Raw genomic sequence first — 22,379 nt, 5'->3', positions numbered from 1 at the left:
ATTTCCCAACTATAGTATTAGTTTTTCTGTAGTAAATGTGCAGCCACTACTGCTCTGTTGCACGCAGTCCAGACATCCGCTCTCTAGATTGTAGGGATATCAGCCACATGGCTATCACATTTTCCCTCCCTATGGCTGCATTACATTTTGCCAATGGGGAAAATGCAATTCTTCTCCCAGGGAGACGGGATTCTTGCTTTGTGGAAAGTAATAGCATGAGTATCACAACAACTGTTTTACACACTGCAACATAAATGGTCACGCGCAACAGCAATATTCTCAGAGTGCCCATGAAGCAGTTATTAACCTGAGAGCTGCAGCCCAGAATTGCTTGCAATGCCACACAAGGATAAGTGATACAACAGAAACTGCCCCCCGCCCCGCCACTCCCACTCATACAGTGACTTTTGTTTAAAATGTGCCTTTGTGACTTTATACCTTAGAAGAGGGGCACTCCACTGTTATATTACACTCTGCTGCAGGAGTGTGATATATCTAACTCTTTTTTAAAGCATGTCAGACATCAGTACAGTGGTACATTGGTTCTCAAATTTAATCCGTTCTGGAAGTCTGTTCCAAAGCCAAACCGTTCCAAAATCGAGGCGCGCTTTCCCATAGAAAGTAATGCAAAATGGATCAATCCGTTCCAGACTTTTAAAAACAACCCCTAAAACAGCAATTTAACATGACTTTTACTATCTAACAAGACCACTGAGCTATGAAATGAAAGCAATAATCAATGTACTGCAGTCACACAATCAATCAATCAATCAATCAATCAGTAGCTGAACTGGATTCCACACAGTCACAAAAACAAACCAAAAAAGCCTCAAAAACAAAAAACTCAAAATAAATAGCAAAAACAGACAGACCAGAGTGTAACACTCAAAACAGAAGTGCGACACTCAAATCAGAAGCGTAACACTCAAAACGGAGGATGTTCAGCTTCCGAAAAAAGTTCACAACCCGGAACACTTACTTCCGGGTTTGCAGTGTTTGGGTTCCAAGTTGTTTGAGTACCAAGGCATTTGAGAATGAAGGTACCACTGTCACAATATCTTAGCCTATTCTCAGCAATGCCGACTGGCAAACACCAGTGAGGCTGCCTTCCCACATTGTTACCAAATTCTAAGTGTCAGCAAGGTTATCTCTTTGGCTTACCAGTACTACACTAGCGTACCATTATTTTTATTCCATTCTCTGAAGGCTCTGTACACCTCCTTTCCCTTCCCAGTTTTGGAGTTGGTTCTAAAATTACCAGAAGCAGGGCCTTCTCAGTGGTTGCACCCACTTTGTGGAGTGCCTTTTCAAGTGAGAGCTGTTAGGCCCTGGTGTACTATAGTCCTTTAGATATTTTGCCAAGGCGGTGTTTTGCTGAGTAGTACTTTTTAGCATGTTATGTTATATTAATGCTGTCCCTTTTATGATTATTGTTCCGTGATTATTGTTATTTAAGTCATGACTCAATCCTGTTCCCTTTTGTAATCGCTGCTCCATGCTGCTTATTTTCTATCCATTGATGTGTATGTAAGCTTTGTCTTGCTGTTGTAAGCTGCATTTTAAAAAGGTGGGCTGTATGTTTTAAAAATAAAATAGAGACATAAAATTGCTCCCAATTGTTCCTTTAAAAGCGTGGCTTGCACGGACCACTGTTTAAATGGGATGCTGAATGCCAGCCACTCTACCAGGCCAGATCCACTGGGAGCTCCTGACTGGGAGCTCCCATGTGAATCTGACACAGTCCGAAAGCAGCATGGTTTGCAAAGCTTGCAAACTGTGGCTTGCATTTGGTCCAGTTTAAATCAGCACCAAATACAAGCCACGCTGCCAAGTTGGATCTACTCTGAGTGAAGCTTCCTTGTGGATCCAACCTAGGCCAAAAGCAGCACAGCCTTGCATCCAGTGCCAGATTTAAACAGCACAGAATGCAACCCAGGTTTGCAAAGAAAAATTGGGAGCAAAGGCTTGCCTTTGGAGCTGTTTAAATTTGGCACTGAAAACAAGCCATGTTGCAGCCAGCAGACATTGGATCTACTAGGGGGCTAATATCAGGAGCCGCTGAGTGGATCTGACCCTAGCTGTGCAGCTTGCCTTTGGTACCGACTTTAAATGGCAACAAATGCAAACCACATTTGCAAAGGAACAATTGAGCACACCCTTAAGGCTCCTGATGGGTCATTTGCAGCTGTGGCTTTACCTGCCCCACACCTGGTATCATGTGATGTCAGGTGAGTGACAGGAGGGCATGACTGGGAGAAGATGGCCTTGCCTGTTAAATCAGGATCCCTAAAAATGCTGTAAGTTTGTACCTGGTACCATGTTTCATAAATATGAACCATTATGCTGGGATGAGTTGAATTTTTCCTCTGTGTATTGATGACTAGGATTCTCAAGGCTAGAATTGTTGAAGTTCTTAACAACAGAACAGCATCTGCAAACAAAGTCTTGCCTCATCATCCTTTTAAAAGTCTGTGTGGCAGTACAATTTTATGCCTATTTACTCATTTCCATTGGTGGAAATCACTTCTAGGTGCATTTGAGGTTATAGCTTGAAAGTCTCAACAAACTATGCAGGCTGCTGGAGACAGATGACAATATTCAAAGGGGCAAGTTACAGGGGACCTTGGGAAACATACTGTTGGGTGCCCCCTCTAGTTAGCTCAACCTGACCTACCCAGGGCCGACCTGCCCATGAGGCAAGGTGAGGTGACTCCCTCAGGTGATGGGATCCACAGGGGCAGAAGATCTGGCCCATGCTGCCTCCACAGTGCCCTCTCAGTGAATAAGAGGCACTACAGTCATACCTCATGTTACGTCCGCTTCATGTTACGTTCTTTCAGGTTACATCCTGCGGCGACTCGGAAGTACCAGAAAGGGTTACTTCTGGATTTCGCCGCTTGCGCATGCACAGAAGCGCAAAATGATGTCACGCATATGCGCAGAAGCAGCAAGTCACAACCCACACGCCGCTGCGGGTTGCGCTCTTTTCATGTTGCGAACGGGCCCGTTTGCAACCAGAGGTACCACTGTACTGGTCTCCTCCCATCCCATTCCCACTGTCGATCTTTATTCCCTCTTGTTCCTGGTGTAGATCACTCCCCTTGCCATTTTGTGACTTGCCTCAGGTGCCAAAATGTCTTGGGTTGGCCCCACCCAACCTTTAAGAGAAGGCAAGCAAAGGGGTAGAGGTGGCAGAGCAAGAAGACACTCTAGGGGCAGAATGGGAGGGACAGTTGGACTCTGTGGTGCTGCCTTCGCAAAACAAAAACACTTAAGCTGTTCCTTCTGCTCACTTAATTTCTGCCCTTGCAGCATGGAGGATTGGCACCCTAGCCAAATAGCCTCGCTACTTTACTATGCAAGAAAGAAAGGGTGAGCAAGCAGAGGCTTGCCATTGCATTTGTTCTGGGGTACTTCCTTCTGAGCCCACTCCTGACTGCGCACAGAGGCAGGGTGAGCAAGCAGGTAGAGAATCCCAAAGGGAGAAGAAGGCGAATGATCAGGAGCAGTGGTAGGTGCTCTTTGTATCCCTTGCTTCCCCAATCTTCTCGAGTTAAAGGGTTAACAGTAGGAAGGGGATAAAGTGTTGCTGTGCACAGTGCAGAGCAGCCACCCCCCCCCCCAGTGGGCCCAAACTTTCCAGGGACTGATGCATCTCAGCAGCTGCTCATCAGCAGGCAAGACAGATACAGGAAACCTGAACAGCTTGTTTTACAGAAGCAAACATGATAAGGAGTGTGCATATCTCAAGCAGTAATCCTGTCTCTCTCTCAAACCACCTCCAGCTCTATGGAAAAGCTGTAATCTGTTTCCAGCCTTAGAAAAGTGTAGTCTTGCAGACGATTATATGCTTTGGCTGAAATCCCATCACATTTACAAGGGTGTAAGTCCCATTGAAGTGGACAGAGACCTTGACCAAAGCCTCTTAAGGATGCTTACTTAAGACTAGCTCTTTGCTGAGCCCCATCAGATTTACTCCTGAATAAATATTGCTATCATGGTGTTGCATCAATGGGCATTGTGCTTCACAGTTTCATGAGCAAAGTCGGATGTCCTATGGAGCTCACCAGCTAATGTTGACAATGGGGAGAAGAAACATGGAGAAGGGAGACTTAGGAAAAGGGTAGCAATAATGCAAGGAATGAGTGCAGTTACATATACAGTACTTAATGTACACTTCCGGTCAGGTCATGGACTGTACATTTCTTACAGCAACCAAGGTGTCACAAAGTTAGTGAGCAAACTTTTGAGTTCTCCAGAATTCTTCATCAGACTGAATATTAAGCAGATGGGGGGCGGGGAGCTGACTGTATGTTGAAGCCACAACGTCTGCATTTAGTCCAAGATGGCATGTATGAGATATAATAGAGCCTAATCTAATGATGTCTGCTAGGTGCTGTGCAGGTTTCAAGTTGCACCTAAGGATTGCCGGGACAAAGAAGCAAATGATGGCTGATCCCCATTTATGAAAGTATAAAACCCAGCAGTTATCTGGAGCTTTCTCCAACCCTTAAGCGACACACACAGATGGAAAGGGAAACGAGCTAATTGACTTGTTATTCATAATTAGCAGCATTACTATGCTGCTCTGTAACTGAAGTTCTGAAGGTGGCATATATAAAAATTGTTAAACAATGAACATCTTTTAAGAAAACAATATACAGTATAAAACGCCGTGCAGCAGAGATGACCAACAAAATTAAACAGGCCGTAAACACTTTTAAAACCCCAAACATCAAAATCTATGGGAAGTATAGAGAATAATAAAGAAATTATCACATGACATTGAAAATAGAAAGCAAGATTCTGTCTCCTGTCCCACATTATGGACCAGGATGACTTCCCTTGCTTTTTATTTGTCTTGGGGAATACATGTATAGTTACAGGAGTGAGGTGCCAAGAGTCATAGGACATGCCAAGTCCACTCGTGGAGCTACAAGCAGTTTCAAAACAGGAAGCAAAGGCAAGAACGGACAGAGGTTTTACAATGGAGGGAAGTAAGCAATGGAGTCTCCAAAGGATCTCCGCTGGGAATTGTGCCATCTTGGTGGCTTTTAAAAAAATATGAGCCCAATCTAGGGAGGACTGATCTACATAGCCACGTGATGTGTAACAACTAAATGGAACATCCCTGTTCAGCAGCAGTATGCCCGAGTCCCAGACCGCGGACTCGGGAACAAACTTTGCCTTCTAAGTGAGATGATGGGGCCTCGTGAACGAGAGTCCAAGCGACTTGCATGCACATGGGTGGACCGGGAGCGCAGGTTTCCCACAACATCGATTCTCCCATCTCCAGGGGGGAAGTCTGGTCGGGAGCGAAGAGGGGAGAGCCCCGGGGCAGCTGGCGTTCGCTTGGAAGCCGCTCCGCTCTCCCGTCCCGCCTCGCTGTGAGTGGAGATGCCGAGCGCCACTGGGCGAAGCAGCCACGTTGTGTTGCCCCCAGCACCGCTCGCGGGAGCCCGGGACGCCTCCGGGGATCCCCATTGGCCGGCTCCGTCGGGCGCGTCACGGCGGGGGCGGGGCTCCCATCAGCTGTTTGGGTAATGCCAGGAAGCAAGTGTATTTTGGAAACAATGCCGTGTGCGGCTGGCGGCGGCGGCGCCTGAGGTTGCAGCCCGGGGACTTTCCGGCTCCCGCTCTTTCCGCTGGCCGCGCTCGCTGGCGCTGCTGCTGTTGCAGCAGCAGAACAGATCAGATCAGGCGAGGGTTCCGCTTCTCAGGGTTCGCTGATCCCGCCTTGCAGCGGCTCCCGAACCTCTTGCCTAAAGGAGACGCTCGCTGGCCGCAAAGCCCCGACCACAGTCCCGCCCAGGCGGAGTCGCAAGTAGGGCAGCAGGTCAGTAGAGTGTGTGTGTAAGTGTTAGTCGCGCGTGTGTATATTGATATATAGATGTTTGTGGGTGTGTAATATTATTTGATCCGTGACAGGCGTTGCCTACAGACGGGGAGGGCGAGTTAACTCCTGACTAAGCATCGCTCTCATGGGTCACCTTTGATCAGATCCTCATTTCAACTTTTAACGGGATTGTTGCATTTCCTAAGTACCTACTGTTACTCGGCTTCAGCCTTCACGATTAGGTGGGCTGTAAGTTTAAACGAATGAATGAATGAATTCTCCGAAGGGCTTCGTTAGAGGTACGAATCTTAATGTTCTGCGATCTCAGTGCACTGTGAGCCGATAAGTAGAGCAGAGAAGCACACCCTCCCCCCCACAATCTCTGTATTAGTTTGGGGGTGGTGCTTTGGGGAGGGGGTTATCTTACTTTTACAATTTCAGCGTCTACAGTTAAAAAAAAAACATTTGTTGGCAAATGTATATCTGCTTCACCTTTTCTTTACATGCACCAGAAAACTGGGATCTCATGAGGTCACGCAGCCTTACCCCTTCCACTTTTTCACCTAACTTTCCAGGGAATAACATCATTCCTCTGAACAGTTGAGCAGAATGAAAAGTATCAGTGATCACTGAGTTTCTGATGAAGGCTGCCACTTTTTTCTGGCAAGGCTTCTGTGCCTCTAAAACAACTACTCTGCAGTCAGAAGCTCAAAGGGAAAACTTAAATGTGTTGGATTTGTACCTGTCAGCTAGATGCCACTTTTGTTCTGGGACAACTCCTATCTCAGACAGATTAAGTGAACTAGTGGATACCAACAGTTCAACCATCTCAGTGGTTCCTAATCGCTTCCTTCACTGTGGCTTCTTGGCATGCTGTAAATAATATAGTTCAATTCATCTTTCACTATCTCGAAATAGAAATACTTGAGCCCCTTCCCTTGAGAGACATCCGTAGTAAACAGATCTTGAACTCTTTACATAAAGCAACAGATCAGGCAGGTGCCAAAAGGAGTGATTTTTTAAAAACTGCTTATTTGCTTTGTGTTACTAATAAAAAAGGAGTCATTTCCTTTAGGTGGTTTGGCCACTAATGTGCTACGAGACAAATACTTAACTAAAGGATCAAATGACTTTATATACCAGATGTGCTCTGCAAAGTACTGCGTTTGTCAAATGGTCTTAATAACTTTGGAGTTTCTTTCTTGTGTGTGTGTGTGTGTTGTAAGGATGTCTTTTGGCCTCATCCTGAATTGAATTGATGCATTTCAGTCTTAAATCTCTGAGGAACAGAAGGTGCAGGGAAGAGTTAAAAAGGGAATTGTGAAGTCCAGCTTGCTTTGTTTTGGTTAACTGGCAGTGCATGTGTGTCCTGCCTTCCTCTTTGCTTCGCTCTTGAGAGCAGGCAAGTGGCTGCAATGTTTTGTTCGAGGCTTCTTTTTTTTCTGAGGGAATGCTGGAGGGAGATGGAAGAATGTATGCATTGTATAGTTCCCAACAGGTGTTTCCAAGTTGGGAGGACTGCAGCACTATTCTAATTTTACATGATTTTTATTTTTTTTTTAGAAGTTGCTTGCTGAACTGACTTCCTTCTTTCAAAGGGATATGATTTTTATTTATTATGCTTTGACAGCTCTTTCAGGAAATGTAGAGCAGCTTATGCGGGGCTCCCAGCTGCTGACCAGGCTGGAATTTTCTATAACGTTATAAATATAAAACAGCATCAAGTGCCCTCAACTTGCCCTCCTAAGTGATTTCTAGGGTAGGCCATGCCTGTGCTCTATATTCCTTATCCTTAAATAACCACTGTAAAGATTTTCCTCCCTTTAAAAACCTGTTCCTTCTCCAAGCTTATTTCTTTGCATCCTATCCTACTTCCAAGGATCGGAGGCTCTCTTGTCAGCCTCCCAGTCTGGTGAGGTGCATAGCCTGAAGGAGAGTGCAGAGTTTCTCCCAAGCTTCATGTTCAACGAAGCCCAATGTCCCGGTCACTGCACAAAACCCCCCACACAGGCAGCCCTATGGTCTCTTCTCTTGGACTGAGCCCCACGGAACACAGCTGAACTTGCTTCTTGGTAACCGTGCATCAGATTGCATTGCAAGGGAACACTTTGGCTTTGAGATCTGCTGTGCATAGAATCTTATTGAATGTTTCGACAAGTGCTAGGGAACCTGTGCCTCTCCAGAAGTTTTCATAGGATTACAGAATTGTAGAGTTGGAAGGGCCCCCAACGGTCATCTAGCCCAACCCCCTGCAATGCAATAATCCTGCCCACAGCTGTCCATAGGTGGGTGGTGCTGGGCTGCAATTCCCATCAGCCCCCACCAGCATGGCCAGTCATCAGGGATGAAGGGAGCTGTAGTGCAACAAGCTCTGGAGGGCCTCGGGTTCTCCACCACTTTTATAGATCTCTGCAGCACATTTTTTATAGTGAAATATATAGTATAAGGCCCTGACTACAGTGGCAGCCAGTGTCTCGAGACATTTATGGGGATTTGGGGCCTACCCTACTAGATAACCATGCTTCAGTCATGAGCTCGGGTGCAGGGCCGGTCTGAAGTACCGCGAGTGATAGCAAGGGCCAGCAATATCCTTCCTGCCCCCAGGCCCCATTGTTCAAAACATGGCCAGCTCTATTCTCCTCTTTTTTTACTTTTACAGTCACTTGTCCTTCCATTTGCAGTTTCAAGACTTGTCCTTTTCCATTTGCCCCTTGCTGACTTTTCCTTGGAAGGTTGTCTGAATTCATGTAACCTAAGGCACCTCCCAAGAAGCGGAAGGAAAAGCTGAGAAGATTCTCTTCTCCAATGTGTATTGCAAGCTTCCAATGCAACTACAGTAGAAGGAAAAGCAGAGCATGTGATACTCTCCCCCCGCCCCTCAGCCTGGACCAACAAGATATTACTCTTACTGTTTCAGGAAATGTTTACTCCTATTCCACTTACTTGTAATCTGTAATCTTCATCTTTCCTCTTGTACTTTAGATATGGTGTGTGCATGTTCTGGAACTTTGAGCTTGACAGCCCAGTGTTATGAATTCCTATATAGAAGTCACATTAATCTCAGTGGCAATGGACTTATTTCCAGGTAAGGGTGTTTATGACTGAAGCCATCTAGTATCAACTTGCACATCTTGACTCTGAAGTAAGCTCCGCTGAGTTCAATTGGAAGCTTCTCCCAATTGCAATTTTAAAGCAGAAGTTCGGGGTGTCTCTCCATTTTTCTTTCCCCAGAGACCTTGGAACAGGGATTGTCAAATGATCTCCAGTAGTGACAACCTATGCTTAGGCTCTGGATTTACATTACTTCTCTTTCAGTGAATTCAGAAACAATGTTGTTTATGTTGCTGCCTACTGATCTGTCTTAAAGTTCTTCTTACTGCTAGTTAAACTACAAATCTATGCCTCTTGCATGGATCTGAATAGTGGGCCGTAGCTGACATGAAAACCAAATCATATGAACATCAGAAGACCAGGCCAGCATCCTAAATAGTCCATCTTCCTGTTTCCACAAGCAGGAGCTGAGCTCAACAGCATTCTCCCATCCTGTGGTTTCCAGGAACTGGTATTCAGAAGCAGTATTCTGTTTAGTGAGGATACATCACATAGGTCGAATCATTCAGACGTAAGACAGCTTCACAGCAGAGTGAAACTTATCTGGAATTGGACTGTATTTGCAGCTGAATCCTATGCAGGTTCAGTTGGAAGTCCTTCTGGTTTCTCTAAGACTTCTTCCCAAGGAGAAGCATGCAACACTCCTCTGTGCCAAGGCTCTTGATAAAAGTCTTGTAGGTTATATTGCACAAACCACCGCAAAACAAATGACCCAAAGATTGAATTTCACTTCCTTGTTCAGGGTCTGGAGGCATGTGTGTGTGTGTGTGTGTGTGTGTATGCGTTTAGATTATGCTAGTTTTAAAAGGAATAACAAGGGACTTAATTGCTGGTTGTAAGGAGCTTTCAAAACACTACATTGCCTGCTCTTCTAATCTCTGACCCAAGGACATGCCCCTGGACATCTCTGGTTTTATATGTTCAAGCGTTTTATGGAACTGCTAAAAGGAACTGAAGCTTTTTCTTTTTCGCCACAGCTTTTCTTCAGAGGTGGTCACCAAAAACTTCTTCTTTTGAGCAGTTCAGTTTTAACAGAGAAGGGGGAGATATTTGCATTTGGGAATTCATCAGAATTTCCAGTTTCTTGGAAGATAAGGCTATGTTCTACTCCATTGCCGTATGCCTCTGAATAACAGTTTTTTGGAAATCAAAAGTGGAAATAGGGACTGTTGCACTCATGTTTTGCTGGTGGGCTTACCACTGGCATCCATTTGGTCACTACCAGAACATGATGGTGGCCTTTGACACAATCCCAGCAGAGCTTTCCTTATGTTTTTCTGTCTTAGACTTATGGCAATGCTCTGTCTGTCCATCTCAGTGCCTTTTGATCTTTCTGTGCAGAAGAATGAGAATTACAAGTTGTTGAACTTCCGTCCACTGCACGTAGGTGGCGGGTGGTCTTATCTGGCAGCTGGGACACTCAATACTTCTAATATACCACTCAGGGCCATCATCATGTTGGCTCTTCTGTATTTCTCTATTCAGTCTGCTGGCATTTTGGTGGATGCAGAAGTTTTGAGAGGGGGGCTTGGCCTTACTTCTTCCCTGATTATTGAAAGGCCAGTTCTGTTGGGCAACATCCCAACAAGCCTCTTCCTCCCCAAGGCCCTCATTCATTCCGGCCTTTCCCTGTTGACTACATCGTTCAGACTGGCAACAGCACCCAACATCCTTCACTTCGTTGGGTTCCATCTTGTGTGGGCATTTTCGGAAATCAAGTGGTTAATCAGATGGCTAGGAAGGCTTTGGGATAGAGGGACATTGCTCTTGGACATAAATGGACACAGGTGAACAGCAAAAGCAGTGGAAGGTGGGTTCTATAGGTTGGAGGTTATTCTCCTTTTCTCCAGTATTGGAGGATTTTTGCATTTTTACAATGACACACAAGTTAGTTGGCTCAAGAATTTTCATGGGGCATTGTGCTCTCTGGGGTGGCTTGTACTCTGGATGTTGTGAGGTTTGTAGGATGGAGAAAACAATTCATCATGTTCTACAGGATTGCTTGCTGATATGGAAGACTGAGGACCTCTGTTATGTAGTTTTGTGATGTCTGTATGTTACAAGTTTTCTGTTGGGGTTCAGTGGGGTTTTTCTCTGGGGTTCAGTGTTTGATAGTTTATAGCAATTCATGAAGGATACAACACTGTGTTTGAAATGTGGCCTTTTCTTGGACTTGCTATGCCATTAAACCTGGAGGAGAGGCTGCAGTTATGAGCAGTCACCAGCAATTCCCAACTTGTTACTCAAGAAGGAAGTAATGCTGTCTCCTTAATGGTTTCTTTAAATGTAAAGGTTCATCATTGTTCCACCCGATGTGTATGTCTTTAAGGGGCCAGAGCAAAATAACGAGACCCAGCTTTACAGCTGTGAAACATAGCAGGTGCTGCTGAGTTGTACTGATTAAACTGTGTCAGCAATTGGGTGTAGAATATAAGGAGCAGCACCTAGCTCTCCCATTACCTGGGGGATGGGTTGGTGGTTGGGTCATGGTTGTTTGTTGACGTATTAGTGTAAATGGAGTTTTTGTTTTTCTTATTAAAACCTTGTTTAAGTTATTTTTGAGTCCCTTTTTAATGCATGGTCTCCCCAGCAAGCTCTCTGCAGCGCTACCATACTGCAAATAGCCAACAAGAAGCAGTTATAAGCCTCTTATTGAGAACTTCTATTGATCTGATCCCCTACACTGGCAATAAAAAGTTCATCTTCTGTCTTGTCTTTTTGGCTAAGGTGGTTTGAGTTGCCAGTGACCAATCTGCTCCAGGAGTTTATAGGATTATAAGGGTTATCTAGATCCATTTTGATCTCGGTTTGGAATATTTTATCAACGTGGGGCACGCTTTGGATTTCTTGGCTTGGTTACCAAACAGTCACCATCCAGTCCTACTTGATCCTCAAGAGGTTCAGCAGTGTATTGCAATGAAACCCCAGCATTTTGTAGATCCTGCTAGTTGTGATTAGGTTCCAGCACCTGGTGTCCCAATTCTATTCTTCAGGTACATCCATCAGTCCCAACTAATACCTTGAAACATTTTTGTGTGATTGTAGAATTCTCTGGACTTATTGAGGACTTTGAAATCTAAGCACTGGGTATGGAAGGCCTTTATACATGTATATGTGGTTGTGATGAGCTAGCATGGTATTTGGATTCTAAAACATTCATCATGGAAGGCTTTTCTTGGACTTCCTCCTTGTGGCTACTTAGTTCATAAAAAGTCTGAACCTTTGGGTGCAAAGGAGGGAAGATTGTCCAGTTGGCCTCCATCATTTATCTCTTATCCCAAACCTAATTCACAGGCTGTTTCGTGAAGAAGGCGCAAAGAAAACCATGCATCCTCTCTAGGATATTCAGTGGCATTTTATCTACTTTCTTTTTTTGAAAAAATTGCAGGTGAAATGGATTCCCCTGACTACCTGGAGGAGGATTTCTCCAATCTAGATGGGCTGGAGGATGATGTCTTCCACTCTGAAGACTGTGGACTTGCCAGTCAACCCAATGAGATGACATTTCCTGGCATTTTCACACAGAGTAAATCTTACAACTGCCTTCTGGGGAGATTCCAGCTCTTCCCACTTACACACTGTTGCGGCCCAGGCACCAGGCATGCCAAGCAGCAAGATAAGGCAACTCAAACCCTCAACCCATCCTCTTCTAGCCAGGATGTCATGTTACCTTGTGGAGTCACTGAAGAGCCCCAGAGACTCTTCTATGGTAAGAATGGTGGATGTTTCTATAGTTTTGCACTCAGTGAATTGTCATGTGTTAGTATTCATGGCATTCTTAGGTTACTTCTTATTCTTCTAAAGAAATATAGTTCTCTCTTTGTGTGGGACAAAGGACTGAAGTTGGAGGATCTTAAAATCTGTATGGTCAGTACTGCACCATGATGCATGAAATTGGATTTGGGAAAAACACAGTTCATTACCGCAATTCATCTGAGTTCTGAAAACCTCAAAATATATATGCTATTTTAAAGAAGCAAGTTCCGTTCCTCATGGAACTTAGACTATTGTCAAAATAGCTCCTTTAAATTTCTTCTAAAGGCAACAAACTGCTTAGAGCAGGATTTCCTAAATTTGGGTCTCCATCTGTTGTTGGACTACAATTCCCATCATCTCTAGCTAGCAGGAGTAGTGGTCAGGGATAATGGGAATTGTATTCCAAAAACAGCCTGAGACCCAAGTTCAGGAAACCCTGGCTTACAGTATCAAATTGAAGTGTGGACATTTCAAGGTGGGAGAGGCCTGTCCCATATAATCCACTACATCTCACCAACTCCACAACAAGGAACAAAACCTTGCAGCATACCTGAATGCTTTCTTCTCAACATAAAAAAATGTGTTGGTTCAGTGGTACTGTCCGTCACATATATGGCACTTATACCTGTATGTCTACCAGTGGGATGCAATTAAGTTCATGCATCAAATATCCACCCATCAGCACTTTATATTAGGCAAACAGACCTATAATGGCAGATATAAAGAGCAAGAACAGTAAGATATCAGCGGCTTCCCATGTTAGTTTCCCTGGACACAGCGTTGTAGATCTCAGAGTTACTGTTCTTAGGAACATCAAATCATGGGGATAAATGGTGCATGAGATAGTAAAACTGGGATTCATTCAGAAATGTGAGAGAATTAGCCTGGGGCTTCATAGAGATTGTTGTTTCTTTGCACAATATTAGCACTAAGCCTGCACCTTATGCACATCTAACTTGTGCTCATTCAGCTTCATGCACTTGGCAAGTTTTTTAAAAAAATAAAACAGGGGATGGGCATCTGGGAAAAAAGACTTTGGCAATCCCACCCACCATTGAACCCAATGTGTTTTGACTATACGCAATTTTAAGCAAGGTCCATGAAATGTACTCCCCACCGTGGTCTTACTGAGTTGCTGTCCCTTTAAGAACTGCATACAATGTTTTCTTTTGACCAGCTTTTAACAGACTAAATTACCTGGCTTTCCCTGGTTTCAATTTAGCATCTGAAGAGCTTTTCGCCTATGCAAGCTCATGCAATTTAGCAATTTAAAAGCTTCTTCATAGTGAAACAAATTTCTGCCCCACTCCTTATTTGCTATCCCCTCTCCTCTCACACGGAGCTCAGAAGGAAGTCCCATTAAATTACTCCCAAGTAAGTATGTACAGGACTGCAGTCTAATTGATTGAAAATCTTTTGTTGGAAAGGGGAACCTGGTGAACTGGGCAGGAGATCTTTTGAAAAGGTGTTAATTATTTTTAAAGCAGCAGTGCTTAGGAAGTGTGGGGACTTGGAGTAAATACTCTTCTGCCTCATGAAGGAGGGAATGCCTCTGCAAAGAGATTGCCTGCTGGGACACATTCAGGTACCAACTAAAAACAGAGAATACATTTTTCATTAGCACCATTGTTCTATCCATATGCAGATGCCATCATTTAACATGGCAATCCTAATGGGAAGGAAAAACTCAGAGGTGGATCTGGCACCAAATACAAAACCCTATTGGTGGGTGAGGGGGACGCGGGTGGCGCTGTGGGCTAAAGCCTCAACGCCTAGGGCTTGCCGATCGAAAGGTCGGCGGTTCGAATCCCCGCGGCGGGGTGCGCTCCCGCTGCTCGGTCCCAGCGCCTGCCCACCTAGCAGTTCGAAAGCACCCCCGGGGGGCAAGTAGATAAATAGGTACCGCTTACCAGCGGGAAGGTAAACGGCGTTCCGTGTGCGGCTCTGGCTCGCCAGAGCAGCGATGTCACGCTGGCCACGTGACCCGGAAGTGTCCCCGGACAGCGCTGGCCCCCGGCCAATAGATGTGAGATGGGCGCACAAACCCCACAGTCTGTCAAGACTGGCCCGTTCGGGCAGGGGTACCTTTACCTTACCTTATTGGTGGGTGAGGGGGCAGTGGGATACAGTTTTTCCTTTCCCACTTGGTAGAGAATTAACTGTGCCAGCTCCAGGGCTGACGTACTTTAGAACTATGGAAGGGAGTCTAAGAAACAAGATCCACAGCATTCTCAGACATGCAGACCAAATCTGATAGCAGAGAGCAGGCATAGGCAAACTCAGCCCTCCAGATGTTTTGGGACTACAACTCCCATCATCCCTAGCTAACAGGACCAGTTGCCAGGGATGATGGGAGTTGTAGTCCTAAAACATCTGGAGGGCTGAGTTTGCCTGTGCCTGGCAGAGAGGGAGGCCCACAGCATCCAACAACCCCCAGATGTTGGGCCTACTTGAAATCAAATCAATCACATAACTGGGGCAATTCAGGGTCCATGATTCTGTTTGGGGTTGTTGTTGTTTTTACAGAAAAATAATGTAGCATTTACAGTGTTTGCATGTTCCTCTGTGAGTTTAAAGCAGAGGTGGTGAACCTTTAGCCCTTCTGATGTTGTTGGATTACAACACTGATAATCCTTGACCAATGGGGCTGGGGATGATGGGAATTGGAGTCCAAGGACACTTGGAGAGCCATAAGTTCCCCATCCCCAGTTTAAGGGGACAGTTGAATCTTTTTATCTGCTCCAAAAAGGTGCCCAGCTGGCCCCGTGATACTTCTCATGAAGTTCTATAAACTGCTGTTGCATAAAGCAGGGAATCCGTGGTCCTCCAGATGTTTGCTAGGCTTTGAACACCCATCAACCTCTTCCAGTGAGACCAGTGGTTGGGTGTGATGAGAGCTCGAAAATCAAGCAAAATCTGGAGGTCCACTGATTTCCTATCGTTGGCTTAGAGACTAAAAGTGACCTATAATGTGACACGTCCAAGTCCATAAAACACACAAAGGTTTGTGAACAAATTCATTGGAAAAATACCAAACGTTCATCCAACAATACTATAAGAAGGATAAATCCCACCCCACCCTATGATAAGATGAACACCACAAACAGGCCAGAAATTATGCTAAAGTATGACACCAATTAATAACCAAAAGCTTGGACAACCAGGGAAGTCTTCTGGTGTTGAAAAGCTGACAGTGATAGTGCCTTGTGTGTTTCCCTGGGGGGGAGCATTCCACAAACAGAGTGGCCCATTTTTGCACTGCCAACCTCTGCACTTCCCTCAGAGGAGCACTGGGGAAACTGCCCCATGGAGGGATCCCTCTTTTACCTGCGAGCATCCTTAAGTTTACCCAGCAGAGGCAGCAGTACTCTAGGGTAGCTGTGAGTGTCATTGTAGAGTGTCTACAAAATTTGTAGAGTGTCTACAAAAACCCAGAGGTCCCAGTGTAGTGTCATTCTAGAGCATTGTGGGAAATTAAAATGGAGTCTTATAGACCCAGTTGCCCAATGTGGAGAGTCCTGAGCAGGTATTGCCAGTCATGGATCCCTTAGCTTTCTAAAAGGTGGTTGAAGTTTAGCTATAAGTGCTTTGCTTAATTCAAATGAGACATTTTATTTTCTTGATTTTGCTGTATTCTCTTCTGGTGTGCTGTTCATGGCAGAAGGATTGTTCACATACGTGAGAGGCTATAAGCGCCTGACTCTTCTCTGATGTTTGGCAGGGAACGCCGGGTTCCGTTTACATGTCAACCCCATTGGTTTCTCATTGAGTCCACACCTCCGGGAGGAACCTCGGGAAAGCCCACAGGAACTGCGAACTGAAGTTCAGATTGCACGGAAGTTACAGTGCATTGCGGACCAGTTTCACAGGCTGCACCTACAGAGGGTAGGTTGTCTTTTGGGCAAGGAAAGTGGAGTGTTGGTGGTGGAGTGAGGGGGGGACTTTATTCACTGTCGAGGATGCTTTATTTGGTTTGGCCAAATGTGTTCTCTCTTCTTTTTCCGTTAGATAGCCTATACACACACACACACACAAACACACACATTACTGTTTTAATAATATACATTTGGGAAATTGTTTTTTGAACCACATTTCCTCTTTGTTCAATTGTCTTTTTAAAAATAATCATTCTGCTTTATTTCTCGGGGATTTTTCCACCCTCCTTCACACAAAGCATCAGACTGCAGAACAATATTATTTCTTTACATAAAGCCAATTTCTCTTGCAGCACGACCAACGAATAGGCCTCATGAGGAGTTATGAAGTTAGGAGCAGGCTTCATTCTTAATGGCCCTCACCAAAGCCTGTAGGACTGAGTGAGAAGTCAGCAAAATGGTTGAGGAAAGGGTCTATCTGCTCTTCTCAATAAACAGTGGGTTGGCTCATGCCAGAGAGCAAGTTTAGCCCCACCCCAGATATATGCCTCCATACGTACATACCTTTGGTTTCTCACATGCATTCTCCCCCGCCTCCTGCTCCTCTAGCTTTTTCACTTCAACTATCCCAAAGTCTCCTGCTCACTCAAATTCCCCTTGTAGAATCATAGAGCTGGAAGTGATTTAGTCCAATCCCCTGCTCACTGCAGGATCTACAAGCCATGATGCGAATGGGTGCCCCTAACAACTCACAGCACCCTTAACAAACTACAGCCCCCAGAATTCTTTGGGAGGAAGCCATGACTGTTTAAAGTGGTATTGTAGTGCTTTAAATGCTTGGTGTAAATGTGCCCTTGGGCTGGACTACAGTGTACAGTATTGATAGCCACATTAAAGGATCCTGGCTCCAACCAACTATTTAGAAGTATTGCTTTGTGTTTTAATTTCTTTGCAAGGAAAGGCACCTGTATAACCACAAGGTGTCAGAAGTTTCACCTTGGGCTTTTCTGATTTTTTAAATATTTCAAACCAAAGGAAGAAAGTTAAGGTCTTGAACTTCAGATCTCTCTTCTTTGCAGTCTGAGAGGAGCTAGGGTCACCTCTGGGCATAGGGTGGCCCCTCTGCTCTACATTCCCCCCCCGACCCCCAATTACTTCTGTGTAAACTACCCACACTGTTGCTGCGGCTGGTCTCTCCTCAGCCCATGTGGAACATTCTTAAACAGAAATCTCAGTGCTGAAACAAAAATAAAAATTCCCAGAATTCTTTGGGGGAGAGCCAAGACCGTTAAAACCAGTTTGTTTTAACATACCCAGAATGATGCTATCTGGGCCTGGGCAGATTTCCACTTCAGCTGTGAAGACTTGCACGCCAGAGCTTATCATTGCTGTGGGTTCTGCATCTCTTCCAAGGATGAGTTCAAGTTGTGTCACAGGGCCAAAGCCTTGGTCCGGGGCCAGAGAGTTCTGTAACCGAACATACCAAGCTTTCTAAAAAGGAAACCTGCACTTTTTAATAATGTGGATGTCTCTTTGTAAGATAAGATGTTCATCTGAGCCGTTTTAAGGGATGTAAATTGAGGCGCATTGTCTTGCTGTGGCTGTTTCCAACTGGATGGAAGTGGGAGCAAAGATTCAGGAAGTTCTTGTGGGTTTGGGTCATGTGCGGAATGGATGTGGGCAGTGGCTGTGGAAGGCGAGAGTCTGACATTCTGCATCCATAGATGTTTCCTTTAGGCATTCTGGGACAGCTGTCTATGCAGATTCGGGATCAACCCAGGGAGAAGGATCTTCTGCATGCACTTTTTTTTGGCTCATGTCCCACATGGGACCAGACGTTCACATTCCAGCTGCCCATTGTTTATCTCAGAGTCTTGTGCTACCATCTTATTTATTCCCTTCCTTCCCAGGACTTCTTTCTGCATTGTTGGTTGGGGTATGGTTGCACTTGAGCTAGTGTGTTCAAGGCAAAAAGAGTGCAGTCTCCAAAGTTATTTGATCTAAGAAAGCAGATGTGAAAAAAGGTTAACTGGAACATTTAAAACCTGTCTGGTGGCATCCTATTTTGCTGCTTTGTGTGCACGTGGAAGGTTCACATGGGGAGGGATTTTTTAAAATAAAAAAATCTCCCCTACCACCACTATGGACATCATTATCTCCCCCATCCCTCACTCCTGCCCTTAGATAGTATTTCTTCAATATCCGTCCTGGAACTCATCTGTGGCGTAGCTAACTTTGCCCAGAGTAGTAAAGGTTAACTGGGTGCCTTTTTCCCCTCCTTCCTCTGTCAAAAGAGTCCTGAAGGGAAGCCACAGAACTGGTTGTAACTCGACCCTTTCCATCTGGGGAGTGTAGCTATCCGATGTCTTTGTCTGGGAAATGTGTCCAAGAATGCCCCAGGAGGAGGGGGGGAAATAAAACCTGTAACCAAAAAAAGAAAATTGGCCGGTCCCCTCCCTTTTCTTCATCTTTGGGCAAGGAGTGTGTGTGTTGCCGTGGCACCCGGGTCCCTGAGGAACTGACTGCAGAGCAAAAGGAGGGTGAGAGAGAGACTTTCTGTGGAGGCCGGAGAATCGCGTGTCAGCCAAGCATGTGGAAGAGTTAGTAAACAAAAGCATCCCTCTTTACTACGACCTCATGCAGCCAAGAGAGGAGGGGCTCTTTCCCTTTCAGCTGAAATAATAGAGTGTTGTAAAGGAGAGGGAGAGTCCTAGCTGAAGATTTGTTTTGTTTTTAAAGAGAGAGAGAAGCCCTGGACACAGGTGGGGAAGAACTTAAGCGCCGGGTCTTCACCGCTCAGTCTTTGGACTGATAACTGGCACTCTGCTGGCAGGGAGGCTTTTTGTGTTTGTACGGAGCGATGTTTGAGACCATTGAAGGTTTTATTTATCGCTACGCTTATGCTAATACCGTCTTTTCCTTCCCGCCTTGCTCTTTGCCAACTTTCTCCTCTCGTTTTTGGCAAAGATAACAGAGCGCGGTCCAGTCGCTTTTCTTTCGGTTGGGAAGGACGTCGGAGGCCAGGGAGACTTTGTCTTGCCCGTGCAGTCGCCTCCGTCTGGTTCAATGGCTCCAAATGGCACTTTTGGAGCAACCCAAAAGTTGGCCAAAGGCTGTGGCAAGCAGCTTCTGTTCTGCTTCGCTGACAGGACAGCACGTAAACCGCTGGGGGAGCCTCCAGGGTGCCAACTGAAAGCTGAACTAGAGTAGATGTACTTCTGGTGGCGTCCCACCAGTGGCAGCATCTGAAAGTAGAGCAATCTAGGAGTGAGACAAGGCAGCCTTCTATCCACAGGATGCGAGGCTCCCCCATTCCCCTACATGCTCATAGATCTGGCCTGATGTTATAGCAGCCACCATAGATAGGTCTCAAGGAGATTTGCAAATATACCACAAAACAGCTAAAACAGTTTTTAAAAACAACTGAAAATAGGCCTAAAAACAGTAAAAGATGAACACCTAAAGCAGAGACCTTTTCCTTGTCAATATTGGAGACCAAGATTCTCTGTAAATTTATCAAAGAAGACAAGCTATGGAGCTGCTCTTTGAGGTAGAAGACTATCCAAAACCAGGCTTCCAGCATTTAAAATGTACATAATTCCATGTGCATATTCTCCATGGGAGTAGTTTCATTGGGGTTTGAGCTGACTCATATTCAGAAAGATGCACCCAGCTCTCTTCAACTGCTCTATTAATTTATTAGATAAATTAGGTAAAGGTAAAGGTACCCCTGCCCGAAAGGGCCAGTCTTGACAGACTCTGGGGTTTGTGCGCCCATCTCACTCAAGAGGCCGGGGGCCAGCGCTGTCCGGAGACACTTCCGGGTCACGTGGCCAGTGTGACAAAGCTGCATCTGGCGAGCCAGCGCAGCACACGGAACGCCGTTTACCTTCCCGCTGGTAAGCGGTACCTATTTATCTACTTGCACCCGGGGGTGCTTTCGAACTGCTAGGTTGGCAGGCGCTGGGACCAAGCAGCGGGAGCGCACCCCGCCGCGGGGATTCGAACCGCCGGCCTTTCGATCGGCAAGCCCTAGGCGCTGAGGCTTTTACCCACATTGCACTTGCTTTAATATTCAGTTTATGTGCTTTCAGTGTAGTGGGCCCTGTGGAACTCCATGCTAACTGAGATTAGACAGGCCCCCTCCTTGCACATACTGTAACTAATACTTCCGTGCTCCATTTTAAGGTGGTGTTTGGCTTTATGATATGTTCTTATTGTCCCATTTCCTGTGGATTTATTTTTACGTATACTGCATAAAAATGCAGTCAAGCAGTATTGATACAGGGTAAATAGGCAAAGTAATGTTAAAGTCAGATTCTGATTTGCAGGATACCAAAGTACATTAATCCATCTTTTTTAAACATTAAAAAAATGAACCATTTTGAGGTTCTTTATTTGCAGGGCCTCAGACTTGATTGTGGGATGCCAACCCATCTAATGAACAGGTGTTGGATCCTTTGTGTGCAGAACATGGACCTATAGTGTTTGCTCACAAGTAAGACCTGCTGAGTTCACTGAGGCTCATGGTGCAATCCTAAGTATAGGAAGCTGGTGCAATTTATGACGGATTAAATTAAGTTGGTGTTAAGTTACCATTGGGACAGGCGTGGCGTTGTGGGTTAAACCACAGAGCCTAGGACTTGAAGATCAGAAGGTCGGCGGTTCGAATCCCCGCGACAGGGTGAGCTCCTGTTGCTTGGTCCCTGCTCTTGCCAACCTAGCAGTTCGAAAGCACGTCAAGTGCAAGTAGATAAATAGGTACCTTCCGGCAGGAAGGTAAACAGCGTTTCTGTGTGCTGCTCTGGTTCGCTAGAAGTGGCTTAGTCATGCTGGCCACATGACCCAGAAGCTGTACGCTGGCTGTCTTGGCCAATAAAGCGAGATTAGCGCCACAACCCCAGAGTCGGCCACGACTGGACCTAATGGTCAGGGGTCCCTTTACCTTTAAGTTACCATTATTCCAAGCTCCATTCAGCAGCAAGGCTACTGCTGGCTGATCTGGCCTTTAAATTAGAGTTTGACTTATACAACCACCCTCTTTGCTTGCATATGTTCCACCGGGTTGCCAGGTCATGTGATTAGGCTCAAAGAGATTTCGAATAGGTGCAGGTCTATCCTTGTCCTGCCCCACTTCTGCAACCCTCCCTATTTCGGACTTAAGTTGGTTCAAGATACACAGGCTAAGCCAGAACAGCCATGTTAAGGGACGCATGCTGGCATGTTGCTGGCCGAGCTGCGATGAGGGAAATATGCTTGCGTAGCTCTGGTTCAGCAAAGACAGCCCAAGATCTCCCTATTCTAAATTTACGCACCTTGATATTAGATTGCTCTATCAGTCCCAAATAAGGATGCATGGGATTATAGCAATGGATAAGACCTCTTGCAAATGTTAACTCAACAGTGTGCAGCCTTTTAGAACAGCAACCAAAGCAATCAGTTTTCACTTGACTGTATTTTGGCTAGAGTCTCCTGTAATAGACAGGGAGTCTATAAGAAATGGGAGGCAATTTATTCTCGCGGCACTGAGGGCTGCATAACTGTCAATAAAATCCAGGAGACCTGACTCCAGTCCCCCTGCTCTGGCCTCCAGATCTTGCTGAGATAATGCTTTGGGGCTTCGGGGACATTTATGTTGAAAATGAGATGTAATTGAGAGCTGTATATATTGACCAATAAAAGTTTATGGCAGTGAGGCAAGAAGGGGAGAAACACAAACTGTTAAATTCCTCCCTGCTTCTGCAGAAGACACATCAAGGGAGGCAAACCTGTCACAGCCTTTCAAAGGTGCTCTTGTCAGT

The 22,379-nt window shown here is 45.5% G+C and overlaps 1 protein-coding gene across 5 annotated transcripts in view; it reads left to right on the top strand.

Annotated features, from left to right (window-relative positions):
- The window catches only part of BMF (Bcl2 modifying factor), a 66,698-nt gene that overhangs the window by 11,953 nt on the left and 32,366 nt on the right, over window positions 1-22,379 (top strand). For 3 of the 5 annotated variants that reach the window (XM_082241046.1, XM_082241049.1, XM_082241050.1), the window contains exons 1-3: window positions 8,819-8,921; window positions 12,336-12,656; window positions 16,425-16,588. In XM_082241046.1, the coding sequence (XP_082097172.1) occupies window positions 8,867-8,921; window positions 12,336-12,656; window positions 16,425-16,588 (540 nt within the window). In that variant the 5' untranslated portion in view covers window positions 8,819-8,866. Of the gene's footprint in view, window positions 1-5,577; window positions 5,837-8,818; window positions 8,922-12,335; window positions 12,657-16,424; window positions 16,589-22,379 lie in introns of those variants that run through there. The other 2 variants (XM_082241047.1, XM_082241048.1) reach the window with 2 other exon arrangements.

The sequence above is a fragment of the Podarcis vaucheri genome (genome assembly GCF_965113315.1).
Source record: "Podarcis vaucheri genome assembly, chromosome: 1".
Lineage (NCBI taxonomy): Eukaryota > Metazoa > Chordata > Lepidosauria > Squamata > Lacertidae > Podarcis > Podarcis vaucheri.
The sequence above is the reverse complement of the archived record's forward strand: the minus strand, read 5'-3'. Positions and strand labels throughout refer to the sequence as shown.